At 35.5% G+C, this 19535-nt stretch overlaps 1 protein-coding gene across 1 annotated transcript in view; it reads right to left on the bottom strand.

Annotated features, from left to right (window-relative positions):
- Positions 1 to 844: 844 nt before the first annotated feature.
- Positions 845 to 19535, bottom strand: part of GPR139 (G protein-coupled receptor 139) — a 57266-nt gene continuing 38575 nt past the window's right edge. The window contains exon 2 of the mRNA XM_074280938.1: positions 845 to 5224. Within this exon, the coding sequence (XP_074137039.1) occupies positions 4290 to 5224 (935 nt within the window). The 3' untranslated portion in view covers positions 845 to 4289. The remainder of the gene's footprint in view (positions 5225 to 19535) is intronic.

Raw genomic sequence — 19535 nt, forward strand, 5'->3', positions numbered from 1 at the left:
AGGAAAATTAGAAGGCTAAATCCAAACTCATAAGCATTACTTTGAAGTTATAATATAGCCTTTCAGTAATTTTCTTCAACATATTTGCATTGTAATTTTTATTTCTCAAGAGTTGATGTAGAAATAGATTGAGACTAGATGTGTAATTGTCAGTATTGTCAGTATGAGTGGCCATTTGAGTGAAGTAATGTGGAGTCTGGAGGATAAACAGCCAGAATTTCTGAAAATAATCAATGTTCTATTCTTTAGCAAGTCAGGTAATGGGGCTTCCTAGTTCATCCAGTATTGTGGTTAATAGAAAGTGATCCTATGTATCATACATGTGTCAACTATAATTGAAGGACTTAAAGTTCACAAAATACATTAAACACTGAGACTATTATTACAATGAACATAATTCTATCTTTTTTGATGCAGATTTTTGCAAAGCTTCAGGATTATTATGTGACTTAAAACTATAAGGGTAAAATTACCTAATGTTATTACCTCTGTTATTTTACAAACAAAAAATCAAGGCCACAGAGAAGGGAAGATTGCCAAAGTCACATGGGAAATAAGTAGTAGGATGAGGATTTGAAGTACAAAGTTACTTCTACTATATCATTCTGTCTTTCATCATTCTGATTATTATGCATTGTTGTATCATAATGGTTATATTAATGTATGACTTTACATATACAGAGAGATTGTTGATAAATAATGGATTTTTCAGTAACAGAGTTGCCTGGTTTTATTTTCTAAGTATTTTATTTTCTATGTGTGCAGGTAGATTGGTGCCCTTTCCTTCAAATCTATCTGAAAGGGATATCTATATCTATATCTTTTGGTCACAGAGTAGATGAAATTCATGCTTCCTTCCTATAACTAGTGAAATGTATAAAATGAGACAGGGTTGTCTTCCTATTTTAATTTCTTTTTATTTGCTGAAATGTATATAGGTAGGAAATTATTGTAGATCATAGATCTGGAAGTGGAAGGGATTATGGAAGTCCATAATCAAACTCCTTATTTCATAGAAGGGAAAACTGAAGCTAAAAGACTTTTCCAATGTCAAACTCATAACAAATGGTAGAGCTGGGTTTGACCCTAGGTCCTCTAAATTTGAATTCAGTTCTCTTATCACTACATAAGACCTTCTCTATGATTTCTCAGTTTTGTCTTTGTATTCCCAGTCAGTTGGTAAGTATTTATTAATCACTATTATCTGTCAGGCATTGTGCTAAGTGCACCTTGTACGGTACCTTGGATGTAGTAAATTAATAATGGATATCTGTTGCATTGAATAGGTAAAATGTGTAAGTCAGGTTTATCATTTTAGTTTTTCATTGGCTTATCTAAATACCCTCAATAGCCACAAACATGAAAAACAAAGTTTGCACCAGATCCGAATTTATTATTCATACAAACAAGTTTGCCAAACACAATATAGTATCTACTTAAGAAAATATGAACATTTACAATTTAAATAAACTTTTCATTCTTAGACCTGGAATACTCAAAATTCAATTTAACTTACTTAATACTTCAGGCATTCCCAACTGTCCTCTCAACACTAAGTATAACGTCACTTTTTTTCCAAACACATTTTACTGACATAGGCATTCAGTCCTCCTGTAAATTGATTTTTCTTCATCATCTTCTCTTTCCTCCTTGCTTTTCCATTCTGGTTCTCAAGTGGTTCAGTGAAAATACAGTATGTGCTCACTTAACTTCATTGTATTCCCAACAGGAAGTCCAAATCATATAGCAAGAGTTTGGCTCATTAGTAGTCTTTCCAAGGAGCCTCACAGATTAAAAGTTAAACCACAGCTTTAAAACCACCGATAGAGGCTCCTACATAGTAGATTTCTTGAGTCAAGGCTTTGTTCCCAAACTGGCCTGAAATAAAAGTCTTCAAAGTATTTATTATCCTTATTTGTTTGTTTTTATCATTATTAATAAGTTAAAGCCCTCAATTTCTCTGAAGCAAAATTGTTCAAGAGATACATATGAGACACAGAACAAAATTGTTCAAGAGACACACAAAGACATTCATGTGAATTCTAACCAGAAGAGTAAGAACTCAATGGAATGACTTCAAAAATCATATCTCTTTAAATATTATTTATAGAAATATAAAACCTAATCCAAAGTAAAATCAGTGACACTACTAGTCAGTAGAATCTCTATTAAAATATAATAAATTGGAGCACATGGATAGATAACATTCTTTATGCTCAATCTTTAAAAAGAACCCAAACCTAACATTCAAGTTTATATATGATTAATATAGAACAATGGGATTCATATAAATATTATCTTCCATGAGAAATACATTCACAAACATGAATCACTTAATCTTTATAGATATTGCACTTGAACTCATTCACATAAAACTAGCATTCCTTGTCACTAAACATTTAAAAAATAAATAGACCTATGTGTCGATACACTTTGGTAAATATAATCCACAAGAAAGCACTCATTTAAGGGGTTAATAGGGAACAGGTAGGATCACAAAGACTGAAATAGTAAAATAAAACCACTCCCTGGAATTTGGGCAGTATAGGGGAGTTGTGACTAACTACAATGGAGTGATCTTTTCCCATTCATTTATTGCAAATCCTGTTCAAATGAATACACAATATCCTCTACTTTGGGACCTAAATTGAATTAAAACAGATCATTAAGATAATTTGTTCTATTGAGACCCTTACTAGATTCTCAAAGAAACAAGAGTTATCACAAAAGCATCCCATTTTGAATTTTCAGAGTCATTTTGGAAGTATCCACTTGAAGTCCTCCTAAAACAAGATAACTTTCAGTCCTATAACTTTAGTCAGAGTGTGGTGAGCTATTGAAAAAGAGATTTCTTGAATGGATTTCTTTCCTTGAAATGGAGAACTCAAATCAACTAGATATATATGTGTATACGAATGTATAGGTATATGTTTACAGGATATCACATGAAAAACTTGATTCATGAGCACACAAGAATTTGTGCTTATTGGAAATATGGATGGAAATAGATTATCATCATTTTAACAGTTCAGCATTAAACCAGAACTAAGCCTACTACACATTGGGAGTCCAAATATAGTAATGTAGGTGTGCTTCCCTGTTATGTTCACTTTGGTTTACAATTTGGGAAAGCTGATTGTACATATGAATTGTCAGGGAGGATTGATTTTGTCCTTGTCTAAAACTTGGAGGACTCTCATAATTGAGCCAAAAATGTTTGGCCCATTTTTATCTCACCTCAAAAAACAAAACAAAACAAAAACAAATCAGAGAATATCTGTACAAGAAGAACTATGGACCTCATTTTCATTGCTACATAGCTTCCATAAAGATTAAGCTTGGAATTCTATACTTAAAAGGTTTATTTAGGATTTTTGAAGATAAAAAAAAAAAAACACCATGACAAGTCTTTTAGATGAAAAAACCCATTAGAGTAATGTGTCTATATATAATTCCCCAAACTCATGGGCCTCTGGAAAATCTAGTGAAAACTAAGCAATAATTTGCTGCTGTTGCTGCTGTTTTAGGCTCAAAAATCTTCCTTTTTTCTTTTACTTTTTAGAAGATCCTTTGTCTTGGATAATATTTAAAAAACACCTATATATAAGATTAGTTTGTAGGGATGCTTCTTGGCTGCCCAGGATATATAAACAGAAAGTTTTTCATTCCAGAGCATTTTCCAAGAGAGCCTATCAGGAGTGGGAAGGACAGGTAAAGATGCTTCTGTTTCCCAAAGTGTCATCTTTAGCACCAGCAACTGATGAGTGGGGATATGTTAAGTCAAAAAACCTCTTTTTAGTAAGTGCGCAAAATGCAAACAACATCTTACAAAATGCAGGAACATTCAATCTTAGGAGCTAGGAATAGCATGATGAAGAGATAACCTAAGCTCTTTGAATAAAGAATGTAAGTATCAATTAAGCACTACTGGGTCTTGGGTGTGTTAAAAATGAGTTATTCCCAGTGACCACATAGAGTGCTGAAACATGACCATGTACAATTTTTTTATGTCATTGGTCCCTACTGACCCAAGAGCAGAGTACTCCTGCCCTCCCTAGAGGTACCAAATTGGCAGGGACTTTTGCTCTTAACATGACTCGCCAAAAATAATCATGCTTCACTTCCTTTTCTACCAGCCTAATATGCATTCATTCTAACAGTTTGATAGTCTTTCAGGCTATGGAGACATGGAAGCTGATTGCTACTCTTGAGAAGAGAAGTTTCAGCAAGTATAATGTGAAGATCTTAGAGCCCCACTAAATGGAGCAGAAGTGGAAATAGCTCCCTGATCATGGGGATACTTTTATAGGCTTCCCATTTTTATCATATTGATAAACCAGCATTTTGATACAGTGGGAATTGGCTGGTGAAATCCAGGGACTACTGGTTATTGAGAAGTTATGATTGGTATAGAACTGGACAGGCTGCTTTTGACACTTAAAGAAAGCTTTGAGTGTTCCAGCTGCCATGGTACGGAATCGCTTGCTGATAAAACAATAGAGGAAGAAGTTGATTGCAGTGTTCAACAGGGCCAGCATGTTGGCAATGTCTGATATAATATGCACCAACCAGCTATTGTGGATAGGTGATACATAAAGGTGATATAGGATCATTATGATTCTGGGTGCCCAAAGTGTGGCAAAAATGGAGGTGATGGTGAACAGGATAGCTGTGGTTTTTCCTGTGGAGTAGCCACGGAGTCTGAAATTACTTTTTCGCCTAAGTTTGTATACAATGATAGAATTCAAGATGAAAAAAATGGAGCAGGGCACCAGGTACACGGTGAAGCAGTGAACCCAGATGAGGACATGGTGCATGGAAGTGCTGATATAGTCTTCAATCCATATATTGGGCCACCAGTAATACGGGATGCTCGTCAGAAAGCAGGTAATGTAAACACTTACGATGACTTTTCGAGTGCGAGCCGGATAGGAGACAGTGTGGTATTTGAGTGGATGGCAGACTGCAATATATCTGTCAATAGTTAATGGGACAGTAATCCAAATGGAAGTGTGGATAGAAGAAAATTCCAGAACTTCTATGATTTTGTCTGGGACATGAGGCATCTGTTTGTTTAAGATAAAATCTTCCAGCAAAAAATCTACGAACACAATGAAGAAGAGGACCATGATGTCAGCAGCAGCAAGGGCTAAGAGATAGTTATAGGATGACTTCTGTCTCCGGGCCACTAGCTGGGACAGGATAATCACAGTTAGGATGTTGGCTGCAGAGAAAAGAGAAATTAATTTTGTTAAGAAGCACACATGACTTTTTGGTTAACATCAATCCCCAAGCCCACATCTCATGGGTTTATGCAATGGCAATCACAACAAAGTAGAGACAAAGGCTCAAATTCTTTTTAAATGGTTGTATACGTTTTACTACTTTATAGACAACAGTAATTTAAATTGGTCCTGGTAGGTGACATGGAGATTGACTAAATGAACTCTTGAGATTTCCCTCCCCCATTAGACCTCAAGCCTCTTGAGGACAGGGAAAATCTTTTGTCTCTTTTTATATTCCTATCACTTAGAAGAATATACGATACATAGGAGATGCTTAATAAATGTTTATTGATTTTTTTGATTGATTCCTGATTGGAGATTTTAGACTTAGGATTCTAAGAAACATGATTTTCAGGTTTGTTTTCAAATTCTACTTCATCCTTTTGTATCCATTTCTTTAGTCACTAGCTCTCTGAATAAGTGTGGGTAAATTTATCTTTCTAATCTTTGAAATGAGAAAGTTGGATAAATGATATCTTCTTTTGGAGATTTTTATTGATCTACTTTATTTTTATACTTCCTACATTTGCCAACATATTTCATTTTTCTCCCCATTTCCAGGAAACTACCTCTTACAATAAAGAAAAAAAAAAGAGAGTAGGGAACTAATAATAATAATAATCTGCAAAATTAACCAAGATATCAAACAATTTTGACTTTATATCTAGAGTCTATCACTCATAGGCTCTTTTTTCTTCATCCCTTACCTTACCACCAATAAAAAAGAGAAGTACTTTTTCATATTTTTTTCCTGGTACTGTTATGCCACAGTCTCCTTGAGCTGTTCTACCTCAGTTTCCCTGCACTAGTTTCCCTTATTGTCCTGACTGAGTTTCCATGAATTGTTCTATCTCAGTTTCCTTAACTGTCCTGCCTCAGTCCCCTAAGTCGTAAAACCCCCCCTGGTTCATTAAGACTGAGGATCACTTTCTCTAAGGTTATAAATTGTCAATGGGAGAAGAGGAGCAGATCAGACTTTCTGGCTCCTAGCTCCTTCTGCCCCTAAGAATTTATGACACTGCCCCTCTAAAATATTCCAAAAGATAAGACTATCTCGGATACTTCACTGACATCTTTACTTCTGTTATTCAAACAACTTGACTCTGGCTTTTAGTAAAAATTTACAACTTCCCCCCCATCCTGAAAAGGCTTCTAATTTTCCCGCTCTTTTTCCTTTCCTTTGTCTGAAGAGCTATAAAAGTGTTTATCATTCCCCCATTCATTACTGGATACTTTGAGACGAGAGTCCTGCCCAGTCAATTAAACTCTCCAATTAATAAAATATTAAAAAACTCTCTAATCTCTATCTTGCCTCAGTTTCTCCAGCATTACAGTACCAACCTTGAAAATTATAATTGTTTTTATTTTTTTTTAGAATTTTGAACATACACGCCAAAAAAAGTATACTTCCATATATCTAGCATAATACCAAAAAAGGATTGCATATTAAAGCATGAATCTCCATTTTTGTCTGGCTATCTTAAAAACTATAATAATTCCATTTTACTTTCAATTTTTTCTATTTGTTATATTTCCTTCTTTCCTGTACATTCAAAAATGTTTCAGTAGCCCACTTTTTGAGCATTATCATTGCACACATCCTCCTCTCCTTTATGGATGAAAAAACAACAAATCTTTGGAATGAGTAAATCTAATTAAACAAAAAAGAATCCACATGGTGGCCATATCCAAAAATGTATGTTACTTTTTGAATCTTAAACTCATCATCAATTCTCTCTGCAGATGGATAACATGTTTCATTGCAGTTCTTCTGGAGACATGGTTGGTTATTACATTGAAGGAAGTTCTAATATCTTTCAAAGTTATTTATTTTTATAATGTTATTATCCTTATTTAAATTGTTCTGCTTTTGCTTATTTCTCCCTGCATCAGGTCATACCTCATAAAATGTTTTACAACTGTCATTATTGTCATTTCTTAAGGTTCAGTATTATCTAATTGTATTCATATATCAAAATTTGCCTCACCAATCCATAAATAAAGGGTAGTCCCTTAGATTTGTAAGAAATGCTAAAAAGTTGGGTTTCCACAGAGTGTTGCAAGCTTTGAGGTAGTGTGGGATAGTCGGTACCACAGACCAAGAGGTTTCAGAATGTAAGAGATTAAGAAAAATTAAGATTCCACAGAACAATTAAGTCATCAACAGAAGCCCAGTGCAAACAAAGAATTAGGGAGCTAGGAAGGCACAGGTGGACTCAGCCAATCAGAAAATCCTGTGGTTTTGAGAAAACCATAAACTTAAGATAATAGCTGAGCCAGCCCAAAGTAGTTGGGGTCAATGACCTGACTAGACCAAATCACTATTGCACCAGTTTAATAGGCTACTTGAATATTAAACAACACACCCCATAGCAAGAGTTTTTCACCATTTTTGAACAGGGAATGAATGATGAGGGAGGAGGGACATGTTTATACATATTTAAGGAGAAACATAATAATGCAACTTATCAGAAAGATTGTAACCTGGAAGGAAACAGACCTATCCATTCTCTGAAGACAGGGACTGAGCCAAACTAACCAGTATAGAGCTTCTCCCACTTCTATGCTCAGCATTCCCTCTTCCTGAAGAGGAGTGGGGCTGTTGGGTTAAGATGATTCCCTAAATTTCTTCTTTAAAAATTTTTCCTCAATATCCGATTTTCAGTGTTGAATGTATTTCTAACAGATTCTAGTCCTTCATGGTTTTTGTTTGTTTGTTTGTTTGTTTTTCTTATTTCCAATCCCTTTCAGTATCATGGAGATGGTTTTGCTTGTTGACTATTTTCTCCCCATTATCCTTCCTTGTAGCCTGTCTTCCATTTTGACATGTTTTTCTTATTGAATATGATGTATTTTTACACTAAGCTGTTTTTTGCTCAACTTTCCTTTGTCTTTTTCCAATGAGTGATATTCATTTTCCCTTACTCCTTTCTCAGTGTTTGTATTTTTTTCAGTGATTAGCAATATCAAATTCTATTCACCTTTTTCTTCTTGCTATATTTGTGTGTTCCTTTTACTCTCCTTTCTCAAGTGCTATACAATGGTTACCTATCAATCATTATTATTACTACTACTAGTCAGCATTTATATGGGCTTTAAGGTTGGTAAAGTACTTTACAAATATTTTTTCCTTTTATATTTCCAAGAACTCTATTTTACAGAGGAGGAAAATGAGGCTGGTAGAGGTTCTGTCACTGTAATCCAGGGTCGCACAACTAAGTGTCTGAGGACACATTTGGATTCTGGTCTTCCTGCTACAGATTCCATACTCATAATGTGATCTTTCCATGAGTTAGCCGAAAGGCAAAACTTGTGAGTTGTACAGTTGTGACTTGGGGCTCATGTTACAAGTCCAAAAAGATGAAGTGGATGGGTGCAAAGAGCTAGTAACCCAGGGCAAAATGATAAATACATTTAGATTACTTAGATTAAAAATAATCCTTCAACTCATGTAGCATAGAGATTGTATAAACCTCCCCAAGCTTTGGATTCCTGTAACAGCATTGATTTTCTGTGGCTAAAAAGTTCCCTCGGTTTCCTTATATGTAAAATGTGGTTTTTGTAAGGTCAAAAGGAGAAAATATTTGTAAATTGTTTTGCAAACCTTTATGTTTGGATATGTAAGACAAGCTCTTTTGATTTCGGTAAGGATAAATTTACCTTTTGAAGACCCAGGGGACCACTTAGTGAAATCTCCATATAGAACAGTCTTCTTAGAACAAAGTGAGAAGATATTTAGCCAGTGTGTCTCCACAATGTAACCACACTAGTTCAGGCTCATGCTAAAGGGCTGTTTCACAATTGGTTTTGAGAGGTCTATTCTTTCTCTTCCTCCCTATCTCAAAATGCTATGGAAAATTGTTTTGAAGTGGTGGAGAGTTAAGTGCCCAAATCACATTACAGGCTGACTGGCTCTGGGCTCTTACTTCGGTCCCTCTCTGATTCGCCTTGATCATTAAAATCACTAAAAGCTTTGTATACTACTTGCATGCAGAATAAGTTGGCAATCAAATTACCAACAGCTTTCATCAGAGCTGATAGAAGTTTACCCACATGATTAGGGATAATTCAGGGGTTTGAGTTCACAGTGTGCGTGGGAACAGTGCTGCTGCAAAAACTTGCTGCCTTCAAGACCATGAAAATAAGTTGAGTAAAATTAATGTTAATCTGGCATTTGTCCAACATTTAAATAAAAACAGCATTCCTTCATTAGACTGCTAAATCTTTTAGGGTCTGAGACATGAGGCAATTTTAAATCAGTTGAAATCCTAAAGTTTGAGTGGGGGCACATCTACCTCTTGAGCCAAATCTTCCCCAATGCTTGCAGCTGGGTGGTAGAACATTCAGAGAACTGAGCCTGGAGATAGGAAGACATGAATTCAAGTCTCAGACGCTTAATAACTGTGAACCTGGGCAAATAATTTAACCTCTTTTTTCTCATCTGTGAAACGGGGATAATAATTGCACTTACCTTGTAGGATTGTTGTAAGGATCAAATCAAATGAAGTGCTTAGTACAATAACTGATACATAGTAGATCCTATATAAACATTGACTATTATTACTATTATATTTGTAAAGAACTTTACAAACTTTAATAGCTATTATTACTATTGCAGAGCTTGCCACTACAATAGGGATGTTCAAGGAGTATCTTTTAATTCTGAAGGTCCTATGCTTTATGCAATATCTCTAAAAATGTATGTAAAATTGATTTTGGGGGAATTAAAGAAAATCGTGTTTTAGGCAAACATTTTATAATGAGAGACAATAAGGGGGTAGTACTTAGAAAGCTGATCTCTTAAGTCAAAAAAATCTAGGTTCAAGTTCTACTTCTCTACATGCTGGTTGTGTAACCTAGGGAAATTTCATTTAATCTCTCAATGCTCTGGCATTTCCTTAAGACTTTTAAGTTGAATCCAAGATGCCAATTTATATTAATTAGATGGGGTTTCATCAATAGAACTGATGTAGTGGTGTATGTAGATGATGAGGTAAATACCTAATGATGAGGTTTATTCCTCATAAAAATTAGGATTAATTGAGGTCTAGTGGCAGGATTGGGGTATGGGAATCAAATGGAGCTCCCCTGCACCCCTTAGGATTCGGCGCAAGGATACAAAGTTAAATCAGGTCTAGCGTTGCCGAGAGTCCCCTGTAAATGAATTTACAGGCCCCAAAACCTAGATTGATAAAAAGAGATTTATCGCAGGGTTTGGAAGCAAGGTTAAAGTCTGGTTAGTAAAAGGCATTAGATAGAGAAGCTCCCAAGCGGCGGGATAGAGAGTTTCTGATGCAAAGCATAGTTGCCTGGCATGTTTCAACTCTCCACCAAGGGGTGATTCCAACTTGGCTTTTTTATCTGCTTGAACAGGCATCTGGGTGGAGCCCAGGTTGATTCCTCTATAGCCAGAACCCACCAGGTGGGGGTTGGGCTATCTGAGCAGATCATTAGAATGGGGCTATTGTGGCTTTAGAGACACATACTCATATGCACATGTATACACATGATATTTCTTTAGTCTATCAGTCAGATTTTTTAAATCTATCACTTAGTCATCTTGCATTGTTGCCTACCTCCCATGTTCTTCATCTTTATGCATGTCTTCTTGCTCCCCTTAGATTGTTAATTGCCGGTTGGCTTTAAAAGCTTAAAATCAATGTCTTTGCTCCTAATATTATAGATTGAGAACCAGAAGGGGAAGTCAGCAAGTCCAACACTTTCCTTCTACAAATGAGGAAACTAAAGCCTAAATACATTGAATAATTTGTCCTGAGTTACACAGTTAAGAAAGGGGGACTTAAGCATCAACCTTCCTGACTCCAAGTTGAATATCCTATATATTCGACCATTCTGGCTCACAGAATGAAATTCCAAGCTTTCCTATAAAACCAAATATACATGCATATGGAAAAGATAGGGGCTGAAAAGAATGGGGCTGAAAACCCAAGCCAGCTCAGATCCGGTGGGGGCTGGGTACAGCCCAAACTGGCTCAGATACTGATCTCTCCCCATGGAACACAAAAGGGTGGTTTTGACCAGATCTTGTAAATCAAAGGTCAGTCCCAAAGGAAGTTGTAGATCAGACAAGGAATCTTACAGGGGCTATCGCCCCCATCATTAGGAACCAGGTCCTTGTGTTTGGAGAGAGCTCATGGTTTGAGCTGAGGTGGAGGCACAGGGTTTGCTTGACTGAGTAGATGATGAGAAAAGGAATACCAAACTAAGGATATGAAAGAATATTAGTTGAACGTGAATGGGGGTATATATGATGATGGATTCTAGGGCAATGTAAGTGGGTGGTTTAGGAATATAGGTTCTTTGATTTAGAAATGAATCTGAGAGGTCAGTTCCCTCTTTTTTTTCAGCAGAGAAAACTGCATCATAGAGAAGTTAAGCATCATTCCTGGGATTAAAGTGACAAAGTTGGAATTTGAATTTGTTTTCTGATCCCAAATAATAAATATATTTCACTTACCAAAAACATTTATTAAATAACAACTGCATTCATATCTCTGTACTGTCCATTGTAGATGGGGGATTTGGGGACTGGAGTGGTAAAGATTCAAAAAGAAATTAAATACATGGTCTTTGCATTGAAGGAGTTTACTTCCTGGATAGGATAGTTGTAGATGTCTTAAAAATCAGTGATTACAAGAGGACCTATTTCAACAAGATAACTTCCCTTGTCCTGACTCCTCCTCATGTCTAGAATGATCCATTCCCTCATTTCCAAGGCTTGACTTTTCTGGCTTTCTTCAAGATCCAACTCAAGTCTTACCTTTTCCAGGTAGCTTTTTCCATTCCCCCTTCTCTTTTGGAAGCTAATGTCTTCCTCTGTGATATTGTCTTCCATCTATTCTGAACGTACCTTGTATATAATTAGTAAGCTGCATGTTGTCTCCTCATTTAGAATGTCATTTTCTTACAGTGACCATTTTGCTTTTATCTGTATCTCAAGTGCTTAGTACTTGAGGTACAATTCCTAGCTCAGAGAAAGCACTTAATAAATGCTTATTAACTGAGGTTGACTTCCTTAGGAGTTGACCCTCAGTGCAATTCATCATTATGCAGAGTTCAGTCCTCAGGGAGTATTTGAGGAATTTCTTCTCTTCTGCCAAGTTGATCTAGCACCCAGGATCCATATTTTGAATTTGGCAAGGACTAAGAACAGCAACATTTTCACACAACAGATGTTCTCAGTCTTCTCCAACTATGGAAAAAATATTGTGTCATAACTAGAAGAAACAAAACCTTTTTTCCTTTCTCTTGGAGTTGTCCCATAGAGCTAGTTTCCCCCTACCCCTTCCATTACTCTTCCATCCATCTTTCCCAAAGTTTCCTCGGTTCCAGATTTCCTAGTATGATAAAAAAAAAAAAAACCATACTGGAGGCAGGTCATGCTGATTCAGCTTTTGTAAAAAGATAGAGCAATAGTGTGACATAGTGAAGAGGGCTTGCTGTACAATTTTTGGGCCTTGAATAAATTTTGCCTTTGGAGTTATGAATGGAGAAATATAGTTTGGTGATGTAAGATCTTGGACAAGTTATATGTATGTTGGCAAGTCATTTTACATCTCTGAACTTTTTTTCTTTACCTACAAATTTAATTCAATTCAATAAATATTTGTTATATACCTACTTGATTCCAGGCATAAGATTCTGGGCATATAGTAGTGATTAACACTTAACAGAGTGCACTTAACACAGGGCCTATAATATAGTAGGCACTTAATAAATATTGATTGATTGAGGAACTTATATACTATGTATAGTTGGACTAGATCACGGATTTTAAATTTTATTTTTATTTTTATTAAAGCATTTTATTTATAAAACATATGCATGAGTAATTTTTCAACATTCTATTAATTTCTATTAAATTAAACATTATTTTAAAAACAAGTTCATGAATTTCAGCTAAAGAACTTTTGGAAATGATTTGCAAGAGTGTTTCATCTCTTCAAAATTCTTGGATTTTTGAAGTTCAAGGAAACCATCCTTCCTTGTTGACTCAGAAATAGGAAGCAATGTTATTTGGCATTTAGAGTAGTCTTGCTCCTTTTTGTATCATGCAATGGACCTCTAATACTTAATCTATTTTCTTTTCTTTTCTACCCTCTCTCTCCTGCTGTTAAATGGAATAATAGAAAGGACTTAGCTACAGATGCTGTGACAAAATCATCATCATAATAGTAGTGACAAGGAATGGAGAAGACCAAACTCAATAGTTTGAAGGCACAAGGGTTCAAAAATAGCTGCAAAGGATTAGAGACAATATAAAACCAAGCATTCTGAGGTCAATGTGATCAAAATACCAAAGGAAATCCAAATAGACTATTGTGGAGTTAAGACTAGTGTTGATTGATTTATTGCTGCCACAAATCTCTTAGACTTCTTGTGACCTTTTATTGAGCAAGCAAATGGTGTAGTGGAAAGAAAACTATAGATCAGAGCACTGATTCAGGTCTTGGCTCTTGCTATCTGTTGTTTAATATTTATGGGTTTCAGTTATTTCATTGGTAAGTTGAGGGTGTTGAGTTGATGATGTCAAAGGTCTCTTTCCCCTTCCAGTTCTAAATTTACCATTCCATGATCCTTAGTGAGTCAGCATCATTTATTAAGCACCTTCTATGTGCCAGGAACTATACTATGGTCTGAGGATATAAAGAAAAATAAAAAAAGATTCCTTGTAGTCTTTGGTTGATACCTACCCTTAGAACAGAATTCTTTGGACTAAAGAAACCCTATGATCATCCTGAGGTGGATAAATCATTTATATTAGTCAACAAGTTTTTTTTAATAAAGTATTTTGTAAACCTTAAAACACAATATAAATGTTATCTACTATTATGTGCTATATAAATGCTGTTATTATTAATTATTAATAAAAACAAATATTAATTTTTAATATTGACAGATATTAATGATTAATAAAAGCCTCATTTATATAGTACATAATAGAAGCCAGAATTTATGTAGCACTTTAAGGTTTACAAAGTGCATTTAAATCTTTGTCTACATAGCATCTATATGCTATAAATATGCTGGCTATAATAACAATAATTAATAATAGCCAGTCTTCATACATTGTTTTAAGTTTTACAAAGTATGTTTTATATATATATATATATATATATATATATATATATATATATATATATATATATATGTTCACATATTTGATCCCCACAACAATTCTGTAAGGTAAATACTATTATTATTTCCATTTCAGAGAAAAGGAAATTGAGTCTGAAGTAAATTAAATTACTTTGCACAAATTCACACATCTAGTGTCTGAGGCAGAATTCAAACACATTTTCTTGATTCCAAGTACAGCATTCTAACTATCTACTGCATCACATAACAGCTTCAAAATGAGGATAAAAGACCTTCTCATTGAGGAATAAAACCCCAGTGTCCTGTGTGACAGGCCAGGACACCCCTCCACTATATCAAAGAGATGAGAGACCTGGATCCTAACAACCCTCAGTTAAACCCTTGCCATTGAAGTGGTTTTTAGTATATTATTTTGACCAATCCTGTCTGAGTTATCCTGTCCTATAATTTAAATTTGCAAGAAATTTCCCCAAACCCCATAAAATGGGGTAAAATATATTGCTCTTAATCAGGGGTCCTTAATATTTTGTGGGTTTGGGGGCCTTTAGTAGCCTGATAAAATCTTTTCTTCTCAAATGACAGTTTTTAAAATTTGTAATTGAAGAAAATGTTAAATTTCACTTCCAAATTAATGGAAACAAATAAGTTTTCCCCATACAAGTTCACAGGTTCCTTGAAATGTATCCATGGATCCCTTTGGAAGTCTGTGATCTCTACGTTAGAAGCCCTGCTCTAAATCATTAACAAAGATGTTAGAAAAGAATTCATTTATATTCTGAAGCTGAAAAGTGCTATTTTGGAAGGAAGCTAACTAGATAAATGGCCAAGATCCATACACTGACCTGTGATGGAGGCAGCATGGTGCCTGTGGAAAGAGTAGAGAGATTGGAGTTACAAGACCTGAAGATACCATCTTTGTAGAAGCTGCATAAACTTTGTATAAACTGTATAAACTGGAACACCTCACGTCCTGATATGAACGAAGAATTTATTAAATTATCTACACGATGGAGAAATTATACTAGATAACCTGTTCATTCCTGGCCATGCTGGGTCTTTGATCCTATCATCTTAATTCTGTACTTTCCATGAGGATCTACGCCTCCCTTCTTCTCTCTGTGTCTGAGTTTTAGGAACTAGACAGCATAAGGAACTCCTATCTCTTATAATTTTTCATGAGCTATCCTTTATTATTTATACTTCAAAGATGCTAATTTCATTGGGGTTAATGCTCCCTCTACCAACACAGATTGCAACTCTTCCACTACTAAATAGATGGTTTCTAAGAGTTGCTCAACCTGAAAATTTTCATTACCCAGTGGCCAACCTGGTAATGAGGTTTATTATTTATATTCAAGATTAATCGAGTTTCTCCTTCAAAGGCTCCAGGCTTTGTACTGAAGACTGAACAATTCGACACTAATGGCAGAGATAAAAAAGATAGTATAAGGGAGGAACTAAGGAAAATGTTGGGGGGGGGGAGAGGAGGCAGATACAGAATATTGAGCAGTGATTTAGTTAGGATTGTGGCGGGTATGTGCAGGTGTATGTGACTACCTATGTAGTGTTCAAAAGAAAGGAAGACAGAGAATTATAAGGGCTTTCCCTTGTCTTTCCAAATCACCAGAGATCTTTAATTAAAGAGTGAGATTGGCTTTGGGAAATGATACACACTGTATGCCTCAAAAGGTTACCTCTACTAGCAACCATGCTTCTTTATGAGCCTGAAGGTAATGATATCATTCACATGGGCTATTGACTTGAGATGAAGGCCCTGCAGTTATGCATCATTGGGCATCATATTTGGCAAAGACATAAAGGGTACCTGAAAAAGAGCTGACTGGTCCAGAATCTCAGAATACTCAGCTTCTTGGAATCAGAGTTTCAGGATGTCCTCGCATGAACAGGCAGTATGTATCTTGTTAGGAGTTATGTTGTTTCAACATTAGCAGCACATGTTGCACACGTTGCTTTGATAGCTGCCTAGGGGTATGAAATCTAGCCTCCATCTGAGCAGATGAAGGAATCCACTGGGTTAGCCAATCAGTGTAGACAAAGCCCGCAATAACTTAGCCTGCTATTACACAGGTTGGTTATAGTACCAATCAAATTATGATGTTGAAATATAATTTCCCATTCGGTCTATAACATGGATGTTAGTCACCTAATTCTAAAATTTGGTCAGGCCATATAGTCCAATCTATATATGAAAGGAAACTTGATGAGAGCTTCTGCTTGAAGACTCTAAAGAAGAAGAAACTACTACCTCTCTAGGTAGACCATTCTACTTCTGGATAACTCTAATTAATAGGAAAGACTCCTGACATGAGCCAAAATTTACTTTTCAACTTCCATCTATTGTTCCAGGTTCTGCCCTCTATGGGCAAATGGAATACCTAATTCCTTCTCCCCATTATAGCCTTTCAAATACTGGAAGACAGCTAATACTCCCCAAGTCTTCTTGACTTTAGGCTAAACATTCCCAATTTCTTTAACCAGTCTTCACATGACATAGACCTTTCATCATTTTGGTTGCTCTCTCTTGGGCACTCTCTACCTTATCAATATCTTTCTTAAACCATGGTTCCTAGAACTGAATGTAATACTCTAAATGGGGTCAGATGAATGCTGCATACATAGGAACTGTTCCCTTCCCAGTAGTAGGATTGGAATGCCTTGTCAATTAAACTAAGTTTGATATTCCTGTTCCCTTCCACCATCATTTATTTTCTCTCATTGAAAAAAGATTTATTTATAGCTTTTATTATTACATGACATCATATTATGATCAGGGAAATATGATGAGAAATAGTTATACTTCATAAATATTAAAGTGATATATAAATTCTATATAAAAACTATTATTATTACATTTTAAGATATTCCCTTTCCTCCCTACCTCACTACACACACATATCCAATGGCCCTCTACTTTGGAACAAAAGAAAAACAGTTAAACAGTGACTGATAGTGAGTACATCTGAGAATATGTATATATGACATTGCATACTCAGAGTCCCTTTTCAAAAAAAGGAAGGAGGTCTCACTTCCATTTGTTACATGTTACCATGTAAAAAGCATGGTTTTTATCCATAGCATATTACATTCTACATTTTAGATAGCTTATATAAAGTTTAAGTCATAGGATGAAATGTAACCATTAAATGGAAAACAAACTAGCTAGAAGGCCTTATTCCCCAACCTGCCCTTAACTTCCTTTTGGATGCTTTAGTTTCTTGAATTTTCTTAATTGCAGAGGTGAGAAGGGAGAATATTCCAAAAGTAATTTTCCCCTTGTACAAAGGCAAAGGGCTGGAAGATGGAGTGGCATGAAAAATCTAATGGGCCACTTTTATTGGAATGGAGATTGCAACAATAGCAGCATTTATATGACAGAAATATCATCTTTTAAGATTTGCTGTTGTTGTTGAGTCATCTTAGTCATGTCTGACCTTTGTTGACTCCATTTGGGTTTTTTGTCACAGACACTGGTTTCCTGCTCATTTTATAGATGAAGAAACTGAGGCAAAAAGTGTTAAGTGATTTGCTTAGGGTCACACAGCTAGTGTCTATGCTCACATTTGAACCCAGGTCTTCATGGTACTGCACCACCTAGCTGCCATTTTAAAGTTGACAAAGCATCTTAAGGACCATTTATAAGTTGTTAACCAAATTCTGTCTCCTCCACTTACATCTAAGGAAGGTACCAAAGATGAATAAGAAAATATGAATAAAAATCTCATAGGTTCCTCAAAGCAAAGTAAATTAAGGGGAGTACATTTTTTGCTATCATTATCAGTTTCTGTTGAACCACAGTCAGGTTTGGTTTGGTGTGTTGAGCTGAAATTTCTATATATTAAGACCTTTTAAAAAAAATATTCTAACCCATTTTAATTAATTGCTTTAGCAATGTACCCCCATTCTACTGACAAACTAAATTGCTAGGTATTTATATTTGACATTTCCCTAAGTTTGTAATAATTGCCTCTCTTGTGAAGTGAACTCTTTAAATATTGAACATTTCATTTCCTTTGTACAGATGTTCTCCCTTTCCCACCACCTCCTTGCCCTAAAGCAAATAAAAAACAGTTAGAAAATGTCTAGGGATTGTATGAAGAGAAAACCTGAAGGAGATAGAAATAATGTGTGTGCATGAGCCTTTTGAAAAAAAAAGAGTGGAGTCATATTTTCCATGACATTTGTTAAAACTTTCAACTTCCAAAATGCCATATCAGCTTCATTTTCCAGAACAGCATTTTTTCCCTTGGAAGTAAAAGGCTGTATTTATTAGTTATAAGTGTATTTGTGTTTGTGTCTGTGTGTTCATATAATGAATGAGTAGGTAAGTTGAATTGTTCAAGCAATCAAATAAGATGATAATAATACTTTCTTGTTGCTCTTCAGTTGTTTTCAGCTGACTCTTTGTGATCCCATTTGGGGTTTGTTTTTTGTTTTTTGTAAAAGGGACTGTGTTTTTGTTTTTGTTTTGTTTTGTTTTGTTTTTTGGTAAAGGTACTGTAGTGATTTACCATTTTTTTTCTTTTCTAGAATGAAATTCAAGCAAATAAGGTTAAATGACTACCCCAAAGCCACATAGTAAATGTCTGAGGCCACATTTGAACTCCAGATATGTCATTTTATTCACTGTGCCACCTAGGTTTCCTAATGATAATACTAGCTAACATTATTTTAAACTTATATACTTATAAGCTGTGGCATGTCACTTAATCACTATTTGCCTCAGTTTCTTAAACTGTAAAATAGGGATAATAGTAGCACCTATCTCAAAGGATTATTGTGAGGATCAAATGAAGTATTTGTGAAAAGTACTTGGGGGCAGCTAGGTCGCTCAGTGGATATAGAGCACCAGCCCTGAAGTCAGGAGGACCTGAGTTCAAATTTGGCCTAGCTGTGTGACCCTGGGCAAGTCACTTAACCCCAACTGCATCAGGGAAAAAAGTACTTGACAACAGTGGTTGGCACATATTAGGAGCTATATAAATACTTGTTCCCTTTTTCTTCTGTAGTGCTTTGCACAATACCCAGCAGAAGAGCAGTTGGTAACTCAGTGAGTAGTTAGGAAGACCTGAATTGAAATCAAGCCTCAGATACTTCCTAGATATGTAATCC

The sequence above is a fragment of the Sminthopsis crassicaudata genome, chromosome 1, assembly GCF_048593235.1.
Source record: "Sminthopsis crassicaudata isolate SCR6 chromosome 1, ASM4859323v1, whole genome shotgun sequence".
Classification (NCBI taxonomy): domain Eukaryota; kingdom Metazoa; phylum Chordata; class Mammalia; order Dasyuromorphia; family Dasyuridae; genus Sminthopsis; species Sminthopsis crassicaudata.